Here is a 25881-nt window from a genome sequence, read left to right as displayed (position 1 = left end):
CTGATTTGATTGACCCATGGGCAATTCAACCTTCTACTCTGTGCACCATCCACTTCCCAAGGGGACGTGAATATGGGACGTGAATATGGTGGGAGCTAGCCGCCTCACCAAGCTCGAGTAACCATAAGTGGGTAACCCATAACTGGATTTAACGCATAAGTGTATGTAACTCAGAAGTGTATGTAACTCAGAAGTGTATGTAACTCACTAGTGTTTAAAGCATAAGTGTATTTAACGCAAAGGTGGATTCCTCCTGGGTGGGGCGAGCACATGGTGGGAGCCAGCCACCTCACCACGTTGTGAGTAAATCATAAGTGGGTTCGGGTGTCTGGCTACACGCGAGTCACATACGAGTGTATTCCTCCCATTAGGGAAGCTTTAACACCATATTTCTCCCAAAAGGGAAGGCCGATTTGTCGCGTCTAAATAATTAATTGATTCAATTTGCCCCGCGGAATCAACTCTATACAAAACTCAGGTTTTCCATCCCCGGCCTCTCTCTCTCTCGCTGAGCCGATTCCGAAAGAACCTGTCCCCGGTGACGGGTGACAGGTGGATATAAGTAAATTGGGCTGGCTAGAGTCCCTGTCCCGCGTAGAGGTCACAGTCTAATTCCCCATTTTACAGATGAGGTAACTGAAGCACAGAAGCGAAGGGACTTGCCTAAGGCCACACAGCAGACAAATGGTGGAGCCGGGATTAGAATTCATGACCTTCTGACTCCCGGGTCCGAGTTCTATCCACTACACCATGCTGCTTCTTTTGCACAGTGCTTGTATATATTATTTATTACCCTATTTATTTTGTTAATGAGGTGTACATCTTCATGATTCTATTTATCTTGATGTTGTTTTGTTTTGTTTTGTACTGTTTTGCTTTGCTGTCTCCCCCGTTTAGACTGTGAGCCCGTTAGTGGGCAGGGATTGTCTCTGTTGCCGAATTGTACATTCCAAGCGCTTAGTACAGTGTTCTACACATAGTAAGCACTCAATAAATACTATTGAATGAATGAATCCACTTATTTTATTGTTGCTATTGCATGTTAATTGTTAACTGCACTCAGTGCTGTCATTTACCTCGCTGACCTCACCATGACCTTTCAATTCCCCTGCTCCCATCTGCCCTTCCCAGTCCTCACTTTCCCGTCCCCTCTCCCACCCAGCTCTTTCCCTCACTTTGCTCCGCCCCCACCTCTCCTCCCCACCACCTCCCTGGAATCCAATTTAACCAGCACCAATCCTCATCCCCCTCCCCTTGCGCAGCTCCCCCCCAAACCCCTCCCTTCCAACCCCTTCCCTCCCTTCCTCCCGCCCCAATCCCATCCCAGTTCTCCTGTCTCATCGTCACCCCCATCCCCCTCTCCCCGCCCAGGCCCCTGCCAACTCATTCCCATCCAAACCCTCCCCACTCCCATCTCTCATGCCCCTTTCTACACAAGCTGCTGCCAAGTGTAGCCTGTGGAACCCTGCTCCATTATAGGTAAGATCCCTTTCATCCTTGACCTGTTCCTTTCCACTCTCTCCTCCTCCTCGCCCTCACTGAGATCTGGCTCACCCCAGAGGACACGGTCTCTTCTTCTGCTCTCTTCAGCAGAGGCCTCTTCTTCTCCCACTCCTCCAGACTCACCGGGAAAAGAGGAGGCGTCGGCTTCCTTCTCACACCCCAATGCCGCTTTTGCACTATCCCTCTCCCCCCTTCCCTTTCCTTCCCTTCCTTTGAAGCCCATATTATCCACCTCTTCCATCCCCTCCAGATTCTTGTAGCCGTCATCTACCGTCCCCCTGGTCCCACCTCCAACTTCTTTAACCATTTTGACCCCTTTCTCACCTTCCTTCTCTGTTTTTCCATGCCCACTCTGATCTTCAGATACTTCAACATCCACATGGAAGTACCCGGTGATTCCTCTGCCGCCCGCCTTCTATCACTCCTTTAATCCGCCAGACTCCTGCTCCACCCTACCTCACCCACTCACCAACTTGGTCACACCCTCCATCTCATCATCTCTTACCGCTGCACTATCTCCACCTTCACCAACTCTGAAATCCCTCTCTCTGATCATAACCTTCTCACCTGCCTCCTCTCTCCACTCTTCCCCCCACTGTAAATCTGTATTACTCCCCCACAGAGACCTTCCCTGTCTCGACCCCATACATCTCTCTCAGCACATCACACCCCATCTTGCCTCCCTATCCACTCTTGATGACCAGATTACTGCTCTCAATTCCACCTTCTCTACTCAACTCACTCGCTTCCCTATCCCTTCGTCACTCTCGCACCTCTAACCCACAGCCCTGGATCACTGCCACTGTCTGCCTCCTTCGCTCTTAGTTTCAAGCTGCTGAACGCTGCTGGCAAAAGTCTAAACTCCAAGCCTACCTTGTTCACTTGAACTTTATCCTTCCCTGCCTTAACTCTGCCCTCTCCTCTGCCAGGCAAAATTATTTTTCTTCCCTTATTGACATCCATGACCATCAGCCCCGACAGCTGTTCTGGATATTTAACTTCCTCCTCAGGCCCCCTGTTCCTCTTCCTCCTCCATCCCTCATCCCCAACCATCTAGTCACCTACTTCATTAGGAAAATTAACACCATCAGGTCTGAGCTCCCCAAAGTCACCCCTCCACCTTCTCCATCCCCCCTACTCTCAACCGTCTCCTGTACTTTCCCATCCTTCCCAGCAATATCTTCAGAGGAGAGCTCCTGCCTCCTCTCAAGTGCCAACTCCACCTGTCCTTCGGACCCCATTGCCGCTTATCTTATAAAAACTCTTACCCCTTCCCTCCTCTCCTCCTTAGCTCCGTCATCAACCGCTCACTCTCCAACAGCTTCTTCCCCTCTGCCTTCAAACGTACCCTTGTCTCCCCCATCCTAAAAAAAAAAATCTCTTGACCCCACTGCCCCTTCCAGTTATCGTCCTATCTCCCTCCTACCCTTCCTTTCCAAACTCCTAGAGTGAGTCATCTGCACTTGCTGCCTTGAACTCCTCAACTCCAACTCTCTCCTGGACCCCCTCCAATCTGGCTTCTGTCTCCTCCACTCTACCGAGACTGCTCCCTCAAAAGTCACCCGTGATCTCCTTTTTGCCAAATCCAATGGCTCCTACTCTATCCTAATCCTTCTCGACCTCTCAGCTGCCTTTGACAGTGTCGACCATCCCCTTCTCCTCATCACGTTATCCAACCTTGACTTCACAGACTCCGTCTTCTCCTGATTCTCCTCTTATCTCTCTGGCCGTTCATTCTCAGTCTCCTTCACGGGCTCCTCCTTCCCCTCCCATCCCCTAGCTGTAGGGGTTCTCCTTCTGTTCTCCATCTATACTCACTCCCTAGGTGAACTCTTTTGCTCCCACGGCTTCAACTATCATCTCTATGCAGATGACACGCAAAGCTACATCTCCTCCCCTGTTCTCTCCCCCTCCCTCCAGGTTTGTATCTCCTGCCTCCAGGACATCTCCACCTGAATGTCTGCCCACCACCTAAAACTCAACATGTCTAAAACTGAGATCCTTATCTTCTCTCCCAAACCCTATCTTCTCCCTGACTTTCCCATCACTGTGGACTGTACTACCATCCTTCCCGTCTCACAAGCCCGCAGCTTTGGTGTCATCCTTGACTCCGCTTTCTCATTCACCCCACACATCCAATCCGTCACCAAAACCTGCTGGTCCCACCTTCACAGCATCACCAAGATTCGCCCTTTTCTCTCCATCCATACTGCTACCTTCTTGGTACAATCTCTCATCATATCTGGACTAGATTATTGCATGAGCATCCTTTCTGATCTCCCAACCTCTGTCTCTCCCTGCTTCAGTCTGTATGTATTTCATTCCGCTGCCCAGATTATCTTTCTACAGAAATGCTCTGGGCATGTCACCCCTCTCCTCAAAAACCTCCAGTGGTTGCCTACGAACCTTAGCATGAAACAAAAACTCCTCACTCTTGGATTCAAAGCTCTTCATCACCATTCCCCCTCCTACCTCACCTCTCTTCTCTCCTTCTACAGCCCACCCCGTACACACCGCTCCTCTGTCACCACTAACCTCCTCACAGTCTCTCGTTCTCACCTGTCCCGTCATCGACCCCTGGCCCATGTCCTACCTCTGACCTGGAATGCCCTCCTTCCTCACATCTGCCAAACCAACTCTTTTCCCCTCTTCAAAACCCTACTGAGAGCTCACTTCCTCCAGGAGGCTTTCCCAGACCGAGTCTTCCCCTTCCCTCTGCTCCTCCTCCCCTCCCCCTTGCCCCGACACCCTCCCTCTGCTCTACCCCTTTCCCTGCCCTACAGCACTTGTGTATATTTGTACATATTTATTACTCTATTTTATTAATGATGTGTATACACCAATAATTCTGTCTATCTATTTTGATGCTATCGATAACTGTCTACTTGTTTTGTTCTGTTGTCTGTCTTCCCACTTCTAGACTGTGAGCCTGTTTTTGGGTAGGGACCGTCTCTATGTATTGCCAAATTGTACTTTCCAAGCGCTTCGTACAGTGCTCTGTATATGGTAAGCGCTCAACATATACGATTGAATGAATGAATAATAATGATAATTGTGGTACTTATTAAGTGTTTACTATGTGCCAAGCCCTGTTCCAAGTGCTGGGGTAGATACATGTTAATGAGGTTGGACACGATCCCTGTCCCATATGGGACTCACAGTCTAAATAGGAGGGAGTAGGATTGAACCCCCATTTTACAGATAGGCTACTGAGGCACAGAGAAGTTAAATGACTTGTCCAAGATCTCATAGAAGATACATGGCAGAGTCGGGATTAGAACCCAGGTCCTTTGACTCCCAGACCTATGCTCTTTCCTCTAGGCCACGCTGCTTCTAGTTTTGCTCTTTCTTATCTTCTAATTATCTTAACCCTAATAGACAGGTTTACTTCAGTCAGCAGATCAATTAGCAACACAATTCAGTGAGTGAATCCCAGAGGATTCGCCTTTCTAGCAGGCATGATGGCCAGGAGGAAAGCTGAAAACTGATGACAGTATCTGAGAGATTTCACATGTCATTCAAACAGAAATTTGCATTTTTTGAGCTCCCTTAAATTCAGTTTTGTCCTAGGAGGTTAGGAGAAGAGGGAGGCAGTATTGCCTAATGGAAAGAGCAGGTCCCTAGAACACTTAATTCTAGTCTGAGCTCTCCCACTGGCTGCTATGCAATCATGGGTAAACTCAGCGCTTAGAACAGTGCTTGGCACATAGTGAGCACTTAACAAATACCATGATTATTATTATTATTACTTAACCTTTCTGGGCTTTGTTTTCCTAATCTGTAAAATGGGGATGAGACAGACTGTGTGCCCTCTGTGGAACAGAAATGGTGTCCAATCTGATAATCTCAAACATAGTGTTAATCGTAAATGTTAAATAAATACCATTATTTGTATTTTATTCGAGATTACATCGAGTCCCTTCCGTCACGCAATTTATAATTTTTTAATGGTATTTGTTAAGCGCTTACTATGGGCTAGGCAGTGTAGTAAGTGCTGGGGTAGATACAAGGTAGTCAGGTTGGACACAGTCCGTGTCCCACATGGAGCTCACAGCCTAAATCCTCGTTTTATAGACGAGGTTACTGAGGCACAAAGAAGTGAAGTGACTTGACCAGGTTCATACAGCAGACAAATGGCAGAGCTGGGATTGGAACCCAGGCCCTTCTGACTCCCAGGCCCCGGCTCTATCTACTAGGCCATGCCACTTCTCATGCTCTTGAGGAGTGAGGGAGTCAGTAGATATTGATCAATTGTATTTATTGACTGCTTACTGTGTGCCAAGTACTGTATTAAGTGCTTGGGAGAGTTCAGTATATCAGAGCTGTTAGAGACATTCCCTGCCCAAAACGAGTTTACAGTCTGCAGGATAACTGGAATGTGTTTCGTTGGCCAGAAAAATCGTGGGAAAAAAAATCCAGCCCTAGGAAGCAAGTATTCATAAAATGACTAGTTTTCTTTGGAAATATTTTTCATGGGAGAAAGACAGAACCTTTTATATCAGACCTTGATAGAGGAATTAGGAGAAAAACATTGCCAGTCATTGGACTAATCATTGACTCAGTGTTTGCATGGCCACTGGCTGTACATTTCAAGGTAACCAGGTAGAAAACCAAGGGACCAGTGCAGGTCAGCATTCAGATAATGAATATAAAAAGGCTCTAGACCTTCCCCTGCTCGGCTGGTATCATTGCTAGGCACACACTAACAGACACTTTTCTTCTGTTTTCTTCCGTCCAGGATGAGCTGGCCGTTTGCTTCTCTTCTGCTCTGCATCCTGGCTTCCGGATGCCGGGCCACAACTTCCTCCCAAGGGCTGCTGCCTCAGTTTCTCTCCCCTGGCTGCAATCACTCCCAGGTTTCGTCAGTGGCAGATTTTGCTCTCCAACAAATTAACGCTGACCAAAATGAGGGCTATATATTAAGCCTAAACCAAGTCGCCAATGTCCATGAACATCGCCAGGCAAGTATTGTTTCTCACTTACCAGGGTACGGTGTATCTGGGGAGAGGATTTTTCTGGTAGGAAAATTTGCCTGGGGCAAACTGAACCTAAGTCCTGTGCTTGTGAGAAGAGTGTGATGTGGGCAGAATTCGTCGATTCATTCCATTCATTCACTCAATCGTATTTATTGAGTGCATACTGTGTGGAGAGCACTGAAGAGCTTGGGAAAGTATAATACAGCAACAAAGAGTGACGATCCCTGCCCACAACAAGCTCACAGGCTAGAGTGGGGGGAGCCAACCATCAATACAGATAGACATCAACATGAATAAATAAAATTACAGATATATACACAAGTGCTGTGGGGCAGGGAGAGGGGGGAAGAGCAAAGGGAGCAAGTCAGCGAGACGCAGAAGAGAGTGGGAGATGAGGAAAAGCGGACCTTCGTCTGGGAAGACCTCTTGGAGGAGATGTGCCTTCAGTAAGGCATTGAAGCGGGGAGAGAGTAATTGTCTAGTGGATTTGAGGACAGAGGGCTTTCCAGGAATAACTTCTAGGAGTGCCTCATACCATATATTCCCCGGCCAGAGCATCATGTAGCATTTTCTGGCTTTTTTCAGTCCTGGTTTCCACCCACTGTCTCCCACTACAACACTAGAGAGGTCCCCCAGTGACCTCGGGAAGCAGCTTTCAGTCAGGAAGGATCCTGGACCAATCAGAAAGTGGAGGGGAGAAATCAGTAACAATAATAATAATATTATTAAGCGTGGTATTTGTTAAGTGCCTACTACGAGGGAATTGAGGCACAGAAAAGTTAAGTGACTTGCCCCAGGTCACACAGCAGGTTCATGACAGAGCCGGTATTAGAACCCAGGACCTCTGACTCCTGCTTTTTCCATTAGACCAGGCTGCTTCACAGTCCATCAATCAATCAGTGGTATCTGTTGAGCCCTTACTGTGTGCAGAGCACTGTACTAAGTACTTGGGAGAGTACAGTGCAACAGAGTTGATAGACATGTTCCCTCTCCACAACGAGCTTACAGTCTAAGTGCTGAAGAATGGAAATTTCTTTTTAGAAGCATAATCTCTTTCAACTGATTAGACATCCAGCATTTTGGTGGTGCAAATAATCTCCAGGCACTGTGAAAATCACCCCTGTCAGAATTGAGAACTGAGCATACAACTTTCCATGCACGCTTTATGATCTTAAAGGCAATTGTGAGCTTGTGCCGAAAGAATGCACCCATGAATAGCTGTGGTATTCGTTTTACGCTTACTGTGTGCCAGGCTGTGTACCAAGCGCTGGGGTGAATACAGGCAATTCAAGTTGGACTCAGTCCCTGACCCACATGTTGGTCACTGTCTTAATCCCTATTTTACAGATGAGGTAACTGAAGCACAGATAAACGAAGTGAGTTGCCTAAAGTCACACAGCAGACAAGTAGCAGAACCAGAATTAGAAACCACATCCTTCTGACTCCCAGGCCCAAGATCTATCCACTAGGTCACATGCATACAATAGATGTGGCTGACGTTTTTCTCAGGTCGGTTCTTCTTAAATCAAAGATGGGCCTGGGAAATCCTCTACCTGAATAGGAACATATAAACTTAATCAGTTTTCCAAATCTGAAACCTCGATTTCCTACTAGAATCAAAGAAATAATGCTAGCTAAAGTGTTCAATCTTGAAGGAGTAATTTTTAAAGGCCAGCTGTGCCTGAGCCTGTACTAGACACTATACCTAGGAAATTATAATAGACCTGCTTCAGCGACTCTTGCTCTGATAAGCTCTCCTGGCGGAATTACGGTTTTTATGCATTTCCTTTTGAAATTTGGAAAATATGGGTAATTTGAATAATCATTTTATTACTGGGAGTTAAGAGATTCATGAACACAATAGCACTTGACCTAGGGAAGCAGCGTGGCTCAGTGGAAAGAGCACGGGCTTTGGAGTCAGGGCTCATGAGTTCGAATCCCAGCTCTGCCACTTGTCGGCTGTGTGACTGTGGGCGAGTCACTTAACTTCTCTGTGCCTCAGTTCCCTCATCTGTAAAATGGGGATTGAGACTGTGAGCCCCACGCGGGACGACCTGATTCCCCTATGTCTACCCCAGCGCTTAGAACAGTGCTCGGCACATAGTAAGCGCTTTACAAATAGCAACATTATTATCGATTAGACTGTAAGCCCGTCAAACGGCAGGGACTGTCTCTATCTGTTGCCGACTTGTTCATTCCAAGCGCTTAGTACAGTGCTCTGCACATAGTAAGCGCTCAATAAATACTATTGAATGAATGAATGAATATCTCCTGAGGGGCAGAGGGGGAAGAACACTTTCAGGCTCTCCAGACTAATTTTATTTAGTGGCAAAAATATTGTTATGGGCTCTCTGAGACTAATTTATTTATACCTTTTGCTTTAGGAAGCCGTAGGCTCTGTCTACTATCTCACCATGGCTGTGTTAGAAACTCAATGTCATGTACTCAGCAGGAATCTATGGAGAATGTGTGAAACCAGACCCCTCCATCAATCGGTGAGTATTTTATTTCCAGGGGGTACAAGGAGGGAAGGAAGAATGTCCTCTGGCTCTTGAGAGAAGAGTCGGGACTTTAATCTTAATCCTACCATGGCATCCCCTAGTAGGTGCTCAGTGCTGTGAATAAAAGCATCTGAGGACTCTTACCAATTTTCCACTTTAAGAAATAAAAATGAAGAATGTGTAAAATGTATATAAATGCTGAGAAAATTTCCCAGCAGTGATGGTCTCTATTCCCTGATTAAAAGACTTCCAAAAAGCCACCAGTGATCTTGGTGGGATTTTAAGGTAGGCTACTGAACACTGTGGGGCATTTTTGATAGTCGTTAGACAATTTTTGTATGGTATCTAAGAGCTTAGCTATGTACCTGGCACCGTTCTAAGCACTGCATAGATACAAGATAATCAGGTTGGACACAGTCGCCGTCTCACAGTTTTCATTATAATTCTACAGAGGAGATAACTGAAGCACAGAGAAGCTAATAGACTTGCCCAAGGTCCACAACAGACAAGAGGCCGAGCTGGGAGTAGAACTCAGGTCCTCGGACTCCTGGCTTGTGTTCTTTCCTAATCTGAAAAGCACTAGTAATCTGTGCCTTCAAATTCCACATTACTTCAAAATAACAGACAATCAATTAATAGTGTTTATTGTGTATTATTATTATTACCTTCTCTGTGCAGAACACTCAACTAAGCACTCAGGAGAGAAGACAGTAGAGATAGAAGCAACCATCTCTACCCTCAAGAGTTTATGGAGAGCTTATAGTCTAAGAGGGAGACATGAATCTCCTCCCTTCTCTCTTTCCACCGCCCACCCCGCACACTCCGCTCCTCTGCCGCCCATCTCCTCGCTGTCCCCCATTCTCGCCTATCCCGCCGTCGACCCCTGGGCCACATCCTCCCACTGTCCCGGAACGCCCTCCCTCCTCACCTCCGCCAAACTAACTCTCTTCCCCTCTTCACAGCCCTACTGAGAGCTCACCTCCTCCAAGAAGCCTTCCCAGACTGAGCTTCCCCTTTTCCCTCTGCTCCCTCGGCTGCCTCTCTGCACCCCCTTCACCTCACCTCAGCTAAGCCCCCTTTCCCCCCCTTTCCCTCTGCTCCTCCCCCTCTCCCTTCCCCTCCCCTCACCACTGTGCTCATCTGCTCATTTGTATATATTTTTATTACCCTATTTATTTTGTTAAGGAGATGTACATCCCCTTGATTCTATTTATCGTGATGATGTCTTGTTTTCATCCATCTGTCTCCCCGGATTAGACTGTAAACCCGTCAATGGGTGGGGATTGTCTCTATCTGTTGCCGAATTGTACATTCCAAGCATTTAGTACAGTGCTCTGCACATAGTAAGCGCTCAATAAATACTATTGAATGAAAGAATGAACAAATAGAAGAGATGGGGGACAAATATGTGGAAAAATTAGTACTTAAATTGTAGAGCAGGTAAATTGGTACATACCGAAATGCTAAAGGTCACTGTGAAGGTACAAGTGTTGAGTCAACTGATCGATCATCGGTATTTATTGAGCGCTTACTGTGTGCTGGGCACTGTATTTAGTGTTTGTGAGAGTACAGTACAACAAAGTTGGTAGACACATTCCCCGCCCACAATGAGTTTACGGTCTAAAGTGATGGGAGGAAATTTATTAATTCATTCAATCGTATTTACTGAGCGCTTACTGTGTGCAGAGCACTGTACTAAATGCTTGGAATGTACAATTCGGCAACAGATAGAGACAATCCCTGCTCAACAATGAGCTCATGATCTTGGAATGTATATTACCTAGTTGAATGACTGAATTCCTGTAAGAGTGATAATGAAATGACATGGTCTTCAGAACACCATTTACCAATAATAATAACTGTAGTATTTGTTAAACGCTTACTATGTGCCATGGACTGTACTAAGTGCTGGGGTAAATACAAGGTAGATGGATTAGATACAGATCTTGTTCCATATAGGGCTCAGGGTCTTAATCCCCATTTTACAGATGAGGTAACCGAGGCCCAGAGAAGTTAAGTGACTTGCCCAAGGCCACACAGCAGACAAGTTGCAGAACAGGGATTAGAACCCAGGTCCTTCTGGCTCATGACTCATAGGCCCATGTCTTTCCACTAGGCCATTACGTAAAAAAATCACCACCAAGCACTTTGTTGATTCTCTGCCTCGTTACCATAAATTTTCATTTCATAGACTGCTGGCCCTCTGGTTATGATGACAAAATCTGCTGAAGAAAATATTTCAAACATTTTTCCCATGGTCAAAAAGCTGATTTGTTTGCTTCTAGGTCTATGGCAAGTGCAAAGCAGTATTTCACCTTAGCAAGACAAGAAGAATTCTACATCTGCTAGCATATAACTGCACCCTCCGCCCTGGTAAGGAATGCTTTTGGATTTCTTTATTTTCGTGAAGGACAGCAAAATAGTACCTAAAGCCTAGACTATCCCTCTCCACCGCCTCCTTGCTAAGCAGCCTGGCTCAATGGAAAGAGTCCGATCTTGGGATTCAGAGGTCATGGGTTCTAATCCCGGCTCCGCCGCTTGCCAGCTGTGTGTCTTTAGGCAAGTCACTTCACTTCTCTGTGCCTCTGTGCCTCATTCACCTCATCTGTAAAATGGGGATTAAAGCCGTGAGCCCCAAGTGGGACAACCTGATCACCTCGTATCCCCCCAGCGCTTAGAGCAGCGCTTTGCACATAGTAAGCGCTTAACAAATACCAACATTTTTTTAAGCTCTTCCCTAGGCAAAATTCTTGTTGATTTCCAAAAGCGATGTTTGTGTAAAAGATAAAGACAAGTTGGGAAATAAATCAAGATATGACCGCTGTATGTTTTTCTAGAACATCTTATCTCTTTGGTATCCCTGGCAAGATCCAGGAATGTTTTCACTCAGCCATTCAGAGTCAATATCCTTTCTGCTCTCTGACCTTTTCAGTCCTGCAAATAGCACACACACACACACACACACACACACACACACACACAAACAGTGGGAGAGAGAGAGCACGTGCGTTACCAGTTGTTGGACCTCTCTTTCCTATCCTGAATTAGTAATTCTTCAGCTCTCCCAGATTTCCCAGCAGTAACTCAAGAGGAGATCTCCTGCCTTCTCTCAAAATCCACTCCCTCTGCCTATGCCTCTGAACATTATGGAATCCCCTTGCACATTATGAAGACTCTTGGCCCCTCCCCTTCTTCCCTCCCCGACCACCAGCTTCAATTGTTTACTCTCCAATGACTTCTTCCTCACTGCTTTCAAGGATGCTCATGTCTCCCCGATCCTAAAAAACCCCCTCCCTTGACCCGACGGTTCCCGCCAGTTATCACCCCATCCCTCTCCTACCATACCTATCTAAACCCCTTGAGTGAGTTGTCTGTCCCTGCTGTCTCCACTTCCTCTCCTCCAATTCTTTCTTTGACCCCCTCCAATCTGGCTTCTGCCCCTTCACCCCACAGAAACTGCCCTCTCAGAAGTCACCAGTGATCTCCTTCTTGCAAAATCCAATGGCCCCTACTCCATCCTCATCCTCCTCACCTCACCTGCCTTTGACACTGTCAATCACCCCTTCTCCTGGAAACCTTAACTTCATTGACACTGTCTTCTCTTGGTTCTCCCCCCCTTCTCTCTGGCCTCTCCTTCTCAGCCTCTTTTGTGGGCTTCTTCTCTGTCCCCCACCTGCTAACTATGGGAGTCCCTCAAGCCTAGATACTGGGTCCCCTTCGATTCTCCATCTACACCCACTCCCTTGGAGAACTCATTCACTCCCACGACTTCAGCCACCACTGTCTATGCAGTCGACTTCCAAATTTCCATTTCCGACCCTGACCTCTCTCCTCTGCAATCTTACATTTCCTCCTGCTTTCAGGACATCTCCCCTTGGATGTCCCAAAGACACCAAAAACTTAGCAAGACCAATAGAGAATTCCTTATCTTCCTACCCTAACCCCTGCCCTCCCCACTGACGTTCCCCTCACTGTGGACGGCACCACCATCCGTAGGATGCTAAAAGCTGCAACAGAGAAGCAGCTTAGCTTAGTGGATAGAGCTCGGGCCTGGGAGTCAGAAGGTCCTAGGTTCTAATCCCTGCTCTGCCACATGTCTGCTTTGTGACTTTGGGCAAGTCACTTCACTTCTCTGGGCCTCATTATCTCATCTGTAACATGGGGATTAAGACTGTGAGCCCCCCTGGGTCAGGGGTTCTATTCGCTTGAATCCACTCCAGAGCTTAGTACAATGCTTGGCGCAATTATTGTTATTATTATTAGTTTTTGTTAATATGTTAGGGAAATATGGCAATGCAGCTTTTTCCTTCCCCACAGCATGTGTGTCACTGTTCACGTGGAACCAGGATCAGGATTTTGAACTCTCCCATTTATTTTGCAAAAACAGTTTCTCAGAAGGAAATTAACTTTATGTGTCCTGACTGCCCAATCCCCATCTCAACGACGGACAGCTCTGCCCTTGCTGCGGCTACCGAATCGCTTGCCAAATTCAACGCAGAGAATACGACGTCTAAATATTCTCTCGTCAAAATCACCAAAGCGTCGACGCAGGTAGGGTTGAAAATAGAAACGCTGCAAGGTCTCTGTCAGATGACCTGAATGAAAATCTCTATAAACCGTAACCACCGTGACTCAGTTGCTTTGAGGTGAGTTGAAAAGCTAATGAAAAGATATTGATGCTGGAAAGTTCATTCCCAACTCAGAGGATGAATGAAAAGAGGAAGATCCCCCTCTAAGCGGTAAGCTCGCTGTGGGCAGGGAATGAGTCAGTTTATTGTTGAACTGTACTCTCCCAAGTGCTTAGTAAAGTCCTCTGCACACAATAAATGCTCGATAAATATGACAATGAATGAAAGGAAGAGCATCACACTGTTCCTTCAAGTCATGCTTTGTTACCCTTAGAATTCTAGGCCAATAATGGGATTTCTTCATTTTTTTAGCATTACTTTCTTAGGGGGGGAGTGAAAGAAGGCGACTTTTTAGCCCATACTATTCTCTGCCTGTAGCTTTGTAAAATAATTGCTCAAGGTACCAAAGTAACATGTTTTCCCAAAACAAGATCCATTAGTTCAGTTATATTTTGATTCATTACACTCTGCCTATCCAATTCCAGTTCAATGGAATAAGAATAATCATATTTACTCATACAAATCCCCACCCCCAGAATTTTGAGAATCAGTAGTAATAACACTCCTCTGTACACAGTAAGTGCTCGATAAGTATGACTGACTGAATGAATAATAATACTAATGATTGCAGAATGTTTTAAATATGACTAACACTGTCCTAAGCCATGGGATAGGTACAAGTTTTTCAGATTAGACTTGGTCTCTGGCTCACAGTTTAAGGAGATAAATATTTGTTTTGTAAGCAGTGATAGCGGCACACATCAGGGATAATAATATCATAATCGTAATAATCGTGGCACTTAAACATTTGCCCTGTGTCAGTAACTATACCAAGAGCTGGGGTAGATACAACACAGCCAAGACAAAGATCCTGTCCCACGTGGAGCTGACAGTGTAAATAAGAAGGACAACAGGAATCGAATCCCCGTTTTACAAATGAGGAAACAGACACAGAGAAGTTGTGACTTGTCCAAGCAGAACAGATTAGAACCCAGATCTCCGGACTCCCAAACCTGTGTTCTACCTTCTAGGCATTAGGGTAGGGTCAGATGCCCCAGATAGAGATGGGGCAGCAGGAGTTTCCTCTTCAAAAGCATAAACGTTCCTAGACGAGATAAGGAGAGGAAGGGATGTGGTATGCAGCAACTGGGGGAGTGTAAGAGATGACATCTCCAGGGCCCTTTAACCTTTCTCTTCTTTCTCCTCTGCTCACTTTCTCTTCTTTTTTTTCCTCTCTCTTGCCCTGCTATATTTTCCGCTTGCTAGATTTAATTCCCCGCATAATAGTTTCTCCCCTGTTTAGGGTTTGCAAAAGTTAGGTAAAAAATGGGTCATTTATGTAATTACAGTTTTCCCAAAGGATATCAATATCCTTTTATGAAGTAGACATTTATTCCATAAAGTTAAACTGAACTGTTGCTGAAAGAAGGCAGATTTTTGATTTAGTGAGCATCTTTGGCATTATCTAACCTATTAACTTTAACAGCGGTCTCACGTGACAACTAGGAGACACGGCACTCTGCTGTCAGGGCTACAGAGAGAGAGAGACACTGAGGTGATCGGGGTGGGGGCCGGCTGTGACCTCTCCCTAGCCAGAACAATGCTTGGCCTATCATCAATCAATTGATAGTATTTACTAAGTGCTTACTATGTGCACAGCACTGTACTAAGCACTTGGAAGAGTACGATATAGAAATTAATGAATACATTTCCTGCCCATAGCGAGCTTGCAGTCTAGAGGAACGGGCTTAATAAACCAAATACTGGCATACAGTAAGTGCTTAACAAATACCATAATTATCATCATCATCATCAAATTATCCAGTGATATATTGTTTTCATTTCAGATTTCACAAGGTTTTTGATTCTTACTCAGGGAGGAGCTTAAATAATGCTCCTTTATTTCTAGTGATTAATAATAATGATAATAATGATGATGATGATGATGGTGGTATTAAGTGCTTACTATGTGTCCAGCACTGTTCTAAGTGCAGGGGTAGTTACAGTCTAATTAGGTTGGACACAGTCCCTGTCCCACATGAGGCTCACAGTCTTCATCTCCATTTTACAGTTGAATTAACCGAGGCCCAGAGAAGTGAAGTGATTTGCCCAAGGTCACACAGCAGACAAATGGTGGAACTTGGGATTGGAACCCAAGTCCTTCTGACTCCCAGGCCCATCCTCTTTCCACTAAGCCATGCTTCTTCTCACTAGAGAGCAATGTCAGCAAGGGACTACAAAATTACTTTATCCCCATTTCAAAAGCTTATTGAAGGCACATCTCCTCCAAGAAGGCTTCCCTGACTAAACCCTCCTCTTCTCTTCTCCCACTCCCTTCTGTGCCGGTCTTACTTGCTCCTTCATTCAGCACTTAGCACATAGTAAGCGCTTAACAAATACCGTCATTATTATTATTCATCCTCCCTTCCATCCCCACAGCACATATGCGTATATTTGTATACATCTGTAATTTATTTATTTATCTATGTATTTATTTATATTAGCATCTGTCTCCCCCTCTAGACCAAAAGCTCGAGATGGGCAGGAATGCATCTATTTGTTGTTATACTGTACTCTCCCAAGCAATTAGTACAGTGCTCTGCACTCAGTAAGGGCTCGGTGAATACAATTGAATGAATGAATGAATACTTGGTTCGATTCCCAGCCCCTAAGCGAAGCAATCCAAAAATTGTCTAGTTGCTGAATGTGATTTTCTTCGGCCACGTTGGATCCTTCCGCAGACACTAATCTCCATCTGCCTCTCCCATCCCCACACGGGAACAACTGGAGGGGATTGAAGGCAGACGGAGCTCACCAAAGCCTGCAATGCTGGGGAGAATGATGGGGTCCTGGGCCCCGGCTTCTTGCCCCGGGATATGGAGTGAGGACCCTTGGATTGACTAGGGCAGGGAACATCTGGATCAGCCAGGGCTTTGAGAAACGAAGGGAGGGGTTAGAACCACTTTTGGCCCAAGCAAATTGCCGATTTCACCGCTGCTCTCATATATGAGGAGCTTTTTTGATCTCTGCCTCAAATTCCTCTCCTCCAATTCTTTCCTTGATCCCCTCAAATCTGGCTTCCTTCCCTTTTGCATACAGAAACTGTCCTCTCAAAGCTCACCAATGAGGTCCTTCTTGCCAAATCCAACGACCTCTACTCCATCCTAATCCTCCTCGACCTCTCAACTGCCTTCAACCCTGTCGACCACCCCCTTCTCCTAGAATCATTACCCAACCTTAGCTTCGCTGACACTGTCCTCGCCTGGTTCTCCTCTTATCTCGCTGGCTGCTTATTCTCAGTCTCCCTCCTCTGCCTCCCACGCCGTAACTGGGGGGTTCCCTCAAAGTTCAGTTCTGAGTTCCAGTCTATTCTCCATCTATACCTACTCCCTCGGGGAACTCATTCTCTCCCGAAGCTTCAACTGTGACCTCTGTTCAGATGATTACCAAATCTACATCTCCAGCCCTGACCCCTCTCCCTCTCTGCAGTTTCTTATTTCCTCCTGCCTTCAAGACATCTCTACTTGGATGTCCTGCTGTCACCTCAAGCTTAACATGTCCAGATCAGAACTTCTTATCTTCCCATCCAAACCACGGCCTCCCACTCACTTTCCCATCACTGAAGACGGCACCACCATCCTCTCGGTCTAACAAGCCTGTTACTTCAGCGTTCCCCTTGACTCCTCTTTGTCATTCAAACCACATAATCAACCCATCATTAAATCCTGTCAGTCTCACCATCAGGACATCGCTAAAATCCACGCTTTCCTCTCCTTCCACACGGCTACCATTTTAATACAATCACTCATCCCATCCCGCCTTGATTAGTGTATCAGCCTCCTTTCTGACCTCCTAGCCTCCTCTCCCTCCCTACTCCAGTCCATTCTTCACTCTGCTGCCTGGATCATTTTTCTACAAAAACATTCAGGACGTGTTTCTTCACTTCTCAGAAACTCCAGTGGTTTCCTATCCACCTCTGCATCCAACAAAAACTCCTCACCATTGGCTTTTAAGCATTCAATCTCTTTGCCCCCTCCTACCTCACTTGCTATTCTCCTACTATATTCCAGCCTGCACACTTCATTCTTCTAATGCTAACCTTCTCACTGTGCCTCGATCTCGCTTATCTCGCCACTGACCCCTCACCCACATCTGGCCTGGAACGTCCTCCCTCCTCAAATCTGACAAATTACTTTCCCCCGTTTTGAGGATTATTGAAGGCACACCTCCTCCAAGAGGCCTTCCCTGACTAAGCCCCTCTTTCCTCTTCTTCCACTCCCTTCTGCGCCTCCCTGACTTGCTCCCTTTGCCCATCGCCCTTCTCCCAGCCCCACAGCACTCATGTACATATCTGTCATTTATTTATATTAATGTCTATCTCCCCGCCTCTAGACTGTAAGCTGATTGAGGGCAGGAAATGTGTCTGTATGTTGTTATACTCTCTCAAGAGCTTAGTACAGTGTTCTGCACACAGTCAGTGTGCAATAAATATGATTGAGTTAATTGATGAATCTCTTATTTGTGTTCTCTGTGCTCTGCTCATAGTAAGCGCTTTATAAGTACCACTGATTGATGGATTTTCTTTCTTTCTCATTTTCATGCAACAGTGGGTGGTTGGTCCTAGCTACTTTGTGGAATATTTGATTAGGAAGATGCCATGCAGCAGCTCCCCATCAGATTCTGGCGCGTGTTTGCTCCATTCCAAGGATACTGACGTAAGTAGTTCGCATTCAGATGAGTCCAGTCCAACAGACTGCAAGACATGCCTTGCAGAGACTTAAGGGAGCCAAGCGTGACAAAGGGTCCCCGGGAATGAAGAGAGATGTGAACTGATGGAAATATTGAGCATGCCTTCCTAAGGTTCTCAAGTACCCAGACTGTGAGCAGAAACCTAACCTGGTTGGCTGAACCCTGGAGGAATAATGGACCTTGGAAGGGTAGAACAGCACGTAGTTGTATGCCAGAGGCCCTCAAGTAATAACGGATGATGGGAGTCAGAAGGATGAGTGGTTGAAGGATGAATAGATGAGTCAGAAGGACGTGGGTTCTCATTCCTGCTCAGGCGCTTCCCTGCTGTGTGACCATAGGCAAGTCGTTTCACTTCTCTGGCCTCAGTTATCTCAACTATAAAATGGGGATTCAGATTGTGAGCCCCGTATGGGGCAGGGGCCGTGCCCAACCCGATTATCTTGCATCCATCCCAGTGCTTAGAACACTGCCCGGAACATAGTAAGCGCTTATCAAATGCCATTATTATTATTGTTACTATTATGATAGAGTTTATGATGAGGAGAGAGTTGAAATCTGGAACTGCCACTCTCCAAACCTCAGTCACTGCTTAACTCCCTGAGGAAGGCCAACTCCAAACTGGACTGAATCATGGCTGAGCACCAGTGACCACCTAGGGAGATTTGTAATGGAGAAAACCCGGGTATTCCACCAGACTACTCACCCAAATGCCCCTCAGTTTGAGTTTTTGCTTTTTCCAGGTGCTTTCAGAGTTCTATGCTTGAAGCTTCCCAGTAGAGTAACTGTGGTATTTGTTGAATGCTTACTAAGTACCAAGCATGTACTAAGCGCTGGGATTGATACAAGATCATCAGGTCCTGTGTGAGGCTCACAGTCTAAGTAGGTGGGAGAACAGGTTTTGAATCCCCATTTTACAGATGAAGGAACTAAGGCACAGAAAGATTAAAGAGTGAAGTAAGGACTGGAGAGGGGAGAAATAGGAGGCAGGATGGTCAGCGAGCAGGCTGATGAAGGAGTCAAGGTGGGATACAACTGGATTGGCAAGACAGCCATTTAGATGGAGAAGAAGTGGTGGATTCTATAAATGTTATAAAGATAGAAATGACAGGATTTGGAGAGAAATTGAATATGTGGGTTGAATGAGTGAGAGGAGCCGAGGATAACACCAAGGTTATAGCCTTGTGGGACGGGGAGGGTGGTGATTCTGTCTACAGGTATGGGAAAGTTTGTGGAAGGACAGGATTTGAAGCAGTGTAACTCAGTGGAAAGAGCCCAGGCTTGGGAGTCAGAAGTCATGGGTTCGAATCCCAGCTCTGCCACTTGGCAGCTGTGTGACTGTGGGCAAATCGCTTAACTTCTCTGTGCCTCAGTTACCTCATTTGCAAAATGGGGATAAAGACAGTGAGCCCCACGTGGGACAACCTGATGACCCTGTATCTACCCCAGCGCTTAAAACAGTGCTCTGCACATAGTAAGTGTTTAACAAATACCAACATTATTCTTATTATTTGGGTGAGAAGATGAAAAGTTCTGTTTTGGGCGTGTTTAGTGCAAGGTGTCAGCAGGACATCCAATTAAAGATGTCTCAAAAGCAGGAGGAAATTAGAGGCTGCAGAGGAGAGAGGTCAAGGATGGAGGTGTAGATTTGGGAATCCTGTGTAGAGATGGTAACTGAACCATGGGACCAAATGAGCTCTCCAATAATAATAATAACGATAATAATGGTATTTGTTAAGCACTTACTATGTGCCAGGCACTGTACTAAACGCTGAACTTGGATTCAAGCAACTTGGGTTGGACACGTGAGGCTTCACGGGAGTCGTTGTAGATGGAGAATAGAAGGGGACCCAGAACTGAGCCTTGAGGGACCCCCACAGTTAGGGGGTGGGAGGCAGAGGAGGAGCCTGTGGAAAAGACTGAGAATGAACAGCCAGAGACATAGGAGGAGAACCAGGAGAGGACAGTGTCAGTGAAGCCAAAGTTGGATAATGTTTCCAGGAGAAGCGGCTGGTTCACAGTGTCATGGAGAGCTGAGAGGTGAAGGAAGATTTAGATGGAATAAAGGCCAATGGACCGGCAAGAAGGAGTTCATCGGTGACCTTAGAGAGAGCAGTTTTCATGGATTGGAGGACTCAGAGCCAGATTGCAGGGGCTCAAGGAGAGAAGTGGAGGAGAGGAGGTAGAGACGGCAGATGTAAACAGCTCACTTGAGGAGTTAGGAATGGAAAGGGAGGAGGGAGATGGGGTGGTAGCCGGAGGGAAACATGGGGTCAAGGGAGGAGTGTTTAGGTTACAGGATCTCCACCGAAAGCAGTGGGCAAGGAACTATTGGAGAGTGACCAGTTGAAGAGGATGGTCAGAGGGGAAAAAGGAGGGAGAAAGTGGTTTTAATAGGTGTGAAGGAATGGGGTTCAGGTAGGTTTTGAGAGGAAGAGGGAGATCTCTTGAGATACTGCTGGGAAGGATAGTAGAGACAAAGAGGGCAGAGGAGGAGGATGGGGATGGGCAGATTCAAGAAAGATTTTAGGTAGATCACATAAGATGTTTTCAAGTTTTTTCACGGAATTAAGTGGCAAGATCATTAAGGGCAAGAGGTGGGGAGGTGAAGGCCAGGTGGTTTGAGGTGAGAGTTAAAAAGTCTGAAGCAGCTGCCACAGGCAACGGGCATGGCAGTCAATAAGGATGGAAGAGTCTTGTTGCTAGACGGGAGAGAGAGCAGAGTTATTGCAGGTGAGGACGAGTCTGAGATGGACGAGGCAGGCCTGATGTCCTGATTTCCACAGCAACGGCCCACGGCTCGAGTACGGTAGAGTAGGAGGAGTATGTAGAGATGGTACAGGGCTGTGGTACAAGAAAGATGGAGAGATAGAGGAGCAAAGGCGTTGAGTTCAATGGAGAGGATGGAGTTGAGGGTGTGGATTTGGTCAAGAGAAAGTAGGTTGGATATGGAGATGAATAAGGAGTGATGACTAGGGAGAATTGGATGGGGTCGAGAAATCCAAAGTCTCTGTTGGGGAACAGGACAGTAATTAGAGAAGATGATCTCAATCACGTGGGTAAATTGGGGAGTGGGTGAGACAGGGCGGAGCAGGTGAGTGGTAGAGTTGAGGAGAAAGAGCAAATGGGCACCTAGAAGACTGTTTGGAATGACTGCATGGATTTTGAAGTCACCAAGGATCAGTGTAGGGATGGGGAGAGGGGACAAGCACAAATCATTATGAAGAACAAAGACATCAAAAATAGAATCATGAGCTTGTATTTTTACCCAAAAAGGTTCTGAGTCTCTGAGCCTGAATATTTCAGAGCAATATACAGTTGAAACACTTTAAGCCAAGGTCCCATATTGTACAGAGAACATTGGGATAACGTGGTAGTAATAATGGTAATATTTGTGGAATGTAAGTGCTTACAGTGGGCCAACCACTCTGCTGAACCCTGAGGTAGATACAATATAATCAGATCAGACACGCAGGACCTATAGTCTAAGAGGGGAGAGAGAACAAGAATTAATCCCCATTCTCCAGATGGAGAAACTGACCTAATAAAGATATTAGGTAACTTGCTCAAGGTCACAGGGCAGGCAAGTGGCAGACCTGGAATTAGAACCCTGCTCTCCTGACCCCTAATCTCATGCTCTTTCCTAGGCCCTGCTCCTGAATGACCAGGTTTTGTGAAATACATTCCTTTTTTTTTTTTCAGCCCGTTGGTCTTTGTGTGGGTTCCATGATTCAAAGTGACAAGAAGTATGTCTCAGTTTCCTGTACTTTCTTTGGAAAACAGGTACCGTTCGTTTGCAAAGATGCACTGTTATTTTCATCACGAGAAGCTGTCCCAATCTCCCGAAACAGCCATAATCATTTGAAACCCAGTGGAGTGCAAAAAGGGGAGGCAGAGGGCATTTGGAAAGGGAGGTGGATCACCACCATCCAGTTGTCTGTTGTGTGACCTTGGACAAGTCACTTTACTTCTCTGGGCCTCAGTTCCCTCATCTGTGAAATGGGGATTAAGACTGTGAGTCCCATGTGAGACAGGGACTGGGTCCAGCCAGATTTACTTTGTATCTACTCCAGCGCTTAGAACAGTGCGTGGCACATAGTAAGCGCTTAACAAATACCACAGTTATTATTATTATTGTCATTATTATTATTAGGCTACACTGCTTCCCACTTGTCTGTTCTGTGATCTCGGACAAGTCCCAATTTCTTTGTCCTTCAGTCACCTCATCTGTAAAATGGTGATTAAGGACTGAGAGCCCACATGGGACAAGGGCTGTGTCCAATCCCATTAACATATATTTATCCCAGCGCTTAGTACAATGCCTGGCACATAATAAGCACTTATTATTATGAGAAGCAGCACAACTTAGTGGAAAGATCATGGGTTTGGGAGTCAGAGGTCATGGGTTCTAATCCCGGCTCTGCCACTTGTCAGCTCTGTGACTTTGGGCAAGTCACTTACCTTCTCTGTACCTCAGTTACCTCACCTGTAAAATGGGGATTAAGACTCTGAGCCCCATGAGGGACAACCTGCTGACCTTGTATCTATCCCAGCACTTAGAACAGTGCTTGGCACGTAGTAAGCCCATAACAAATGCCATAATAATTATTATTATTATTATTAACAAATACTATTAAAAAACAAACCTAAAAACGGTCCTTGACAACGGGGATGGCATCTACCAACCTATTCTTGTACTCTCAAGTGCACAGTACTATGCCCTGTACACGATAAATATACAGTATTATGCCTGAACACGGCAAATACCATTCATTGATTGATTGAAATGGCCACTGGCTCCATTTTTCTCCTAACCAGTGGACTCAAAGCTTTCCACTAGGTTACTCTTTCTGCTCCTTTATTTTTATCTGCTCTCTTCAACTGCTATTCCCAATTCACACTCTTCACTCCACCCAAAATCCCTCTTTTCTCTCAATCCTTTCACCTTCGTCCCATTACTTGTGCTCTTCCTCACTGCCTGGGTGACCCTCCCTTTTCAAATCTTTCAGAGCAAATCCTCCTGAAAACTCAGCTCTTCTAAGAAGCTTTCCCTGAGAAATATTCTATCATGCAGGTCGTGTTATCTCAACAGTCTCCCTCAGCCGGAACACTAAGGACTTAGGAAGCTGTTTACATCAATCCATCAAACAATGGCATTTATTGAGCACTTGCTATGTGCAGAGCGCTGTACTAAGCGTTTGGGAGAGTGGATAGAACATGGGCCTGGGAGTCAGGAGGTCATGGGTTCTAATCCCGGCCCCACCACTCATATGCTGTGTGATTTTAGGTAAGTCACTTAACTTCTTGTTGCCTCATTTACCTCATCTGTAAAATGGGGTTTGAGACTGTGAGCCCCACATGGGACAGGGACTGTTTCCAACCCAATTTGCTTGTATCTACCCCAGAGTTTAATACTCTTTCTATACCCCTGCTACTTTTTTAAAAATAGTATTTGAGAAGCATAGTATTAGAGAAAATAGTATTAGAGAAGCAGCGTGGCTCAGTGGAAAGAGCCTGGGCTTGGGAGTCAGAGGTCAAGTGTTCGAATCCCAGCTCTGCCACTTGTCAGCTGTGTGACTGTGGGCAAGTCACTTCACTTCTCTGCGCCTCAGTTACCTCATCTGTAAAATGGGGATTAACTGTGAGCCTCACGTGGGACAACCTGATGACCCTGTATCTCCCCCAGCGCTTAGAACAGTGCTCTGCACATAGTAAACGCTTAACAAATACCAAACAAATACCAACATTATTATTAGTTCCTGTCCCACATGGGACTCACAGTCTTAATCCCCGTTTTACAGATGAAGGAACTGAGGCATAAAGGAGTGAAGTGACTTGTCCAAGATCACACAGCAGTCATGTGTCAAAGTCAAAATCAGAACCCGGGTCTTTCTGACTTCCAGGCCAGTGCTCTATCGACTAGGCTCTCCTATATCCTCCTACCTCACCCTGCTTCTCTCCTTCTACAACCCAGCCTGCACACTCCTCTCCTCTGGTGCTAACCTTCTCACTGTTTCTCCATCTCGCCTGTCTTGCCGCCGACCCCTGGCCCGCATCCTACCTCTGGCCTGGAACTCCCTCACTCCTCAAATCCGACAGACAGTTACTCCCCCCGACACTTTCAAAGCCTTACTGAAGGCCCATCTCCTCCAAGAGGCCTTCCCAGACTAAGCCCCACTTTTCCTCATCTCCCACTCCCTTCTGCATCGCCCTGACTTGCTCCCTTTGCTCTTCCCCGCTCTCCCTGCCCCTCAGCACTTATGCACTTATGTAATTTTATTATTATATAATAGTTATTATGTTGATGTCTATTTGTGTTGATGTCCGTCTCCCCCTCTCTAGACTGTGAATCGTTGTGAATAGGGATTTTCTCTCTTTATTGCTATATTGTACTTTCCCAAGAGCTTAGTACAGTGCTCTGCACACAGAAAATGCTTAGTAAATACGATTGAATGAACGACTAGGCCACGCTGCTTCTCTAACCAGTCTCTCTATTACCATTTGTTTCTTTGTTCCTTCCTCCTGCTTCCAGTCTTTGGAAAGAATTTGAGTCTGTCTGCCTCCCCCATAAGACTGTAAACACTTAAAGGACAGGGAACATGCCTTTCCTTCTGCTGAACTCTTTCAAGTGCTTAGGGCAATGCTTTAACACAGGCACTCAATCGATACTCTAAACGATTGCCCAGCTGTCATTTTAGACTCTGAATCTCACGTGGGACAGGAACTATGCTTGATCGGATTGCATTTCATTTCAATGCCTAGCACATAATTAAGTACCTAGTAAACATTATTATTATTATTACCATTATTACATTAGGGTTCTGGTCCCAAGAAAGAAAGACCTGGAGCTGGCCACGTTCCTGGGCACCAGCACGAGCATGGGCCTGGGCACCGGCACGAGCATGGGCCCGGGCACCAGCACGAGCATGGGCCCGGGCACCGGCACGAGCATGGGCCCGGGCACCGGCACGAGCATGGGCCCGGGCACCGGCACGAGCACCAGCATGAGCACCGGAACAAAACCCACCCCAGGCCCCATCCCAGACCTTCGCACGAGCACCCTCACGACCACCCGCACGGGCACCGGCCCGGGCACCGGCCCGAGCATCAGCACGAGCACCGGAACAAAACCCACCCCAAGCCCCATCCCAGGCCCCCGCACGGGCACTCACCCCATCACCATCACATCTCCAGGAAGCCCCAGAAGCCGGTTGGATCCATTCAGATTCTCCCCGCTTTGGAGAGCAAGCAAGGAGAGGCTTCCCAGCAAGTTCCGTTCCCGGTTCAGGTGACCTGGACGTACCATCCCGAGGCAGGGCCCCAGGGCTTTCCCGATGACCGTCCAGTCGTTCTACAGTTCCCGGAAGAGAGGGCAGAAGGCTGCCCAGGGACCCCCCAGAATGGCAACCGCTTGATTCTCCCCTCTTGAAGGGCCAACAAGACGCCTGGTGCTTTAGGCCAGAGAGTAACGAGGAGACATCCCGCTTCAGCTATGTTCTGGAGAATAAAATCCATTTTCCCACTCTA

The 25881-nt window shown here is 46.4% G+C and overlaps 1 protein-coding gene across 1 annotated transcript; it reads left to right on the top strand.

Annotated features, from left to right (window-relative positions):
* The first annotated feature begins 1348 nt into the window (after positions 1–1348).
* On the top strand, positions 1349–25881 carry LOC100074000 (fetuin-B). The gene is made up of 8 exons (XM_029062972.1): positions 1349–1479; positions 6242–6464; positions 8864–8974; positions 11266–11353; positions 13368–13531; positions 18216–18323; positions 22057–22137; positions 25172–25881. Exons 2-8 carry the CDS (start codon positions 6243–6245, stop codon positions 25781–25783), a joined length of 1386 nt encoding a protein of 461 aa, XP_028918805.1. The 5' UTR covers positions 1349–1479; position 6242; the 3' UTR covers positions 25784–25881.

Source organism: Ornithorhynchus anatinus, chromosome 1, assembly GCF_004115215.2.
Source record: "Ornithorhynchus anatinus isolate Pmale09 chromosome 1, mOrnAna1.pri.v4, whole genome shotgun sequence".
NCBI classification, from domain to species: Eukaryota; Metazoa; Chordata; class Mammalia; order Monotremata; family Ornithorhynchidae; genus Ornithorhynchus; species Ornithorhynchus anatinus.
This window is presented reverse-complemented; position numbering and strand designations above follow the sequence as displayed.

What these genes read in the sequence shown, in the direction of transcription:
- LOC100074000 (XM_029062972.1), top strand. Translation starts at nt 6,243, where the DNA reads ATGAGCTGGCCGTTTGCTTCTCTTCTGCTCTGCATCCTGGCTTCCGGA. An exon ending in ATGTCCATGAACATCGCCAG is followed by an intron (nt 6,465 to 8,863) that starts GCAAGTATTGTT and finishes CTTTTGCTTTAG; the next exon opens with GAAGCCGTAGGCTCTGTCTA. An exon ending in TCCATTCCAAGGATACTGAC is followed by an intron (nt 18,324 to 22,056) that starts GTAAGTAGTTCG and finishes TTTTTTTTTCAG; the next exon opens with CCCGTTGGTCTTTGTGTGGG.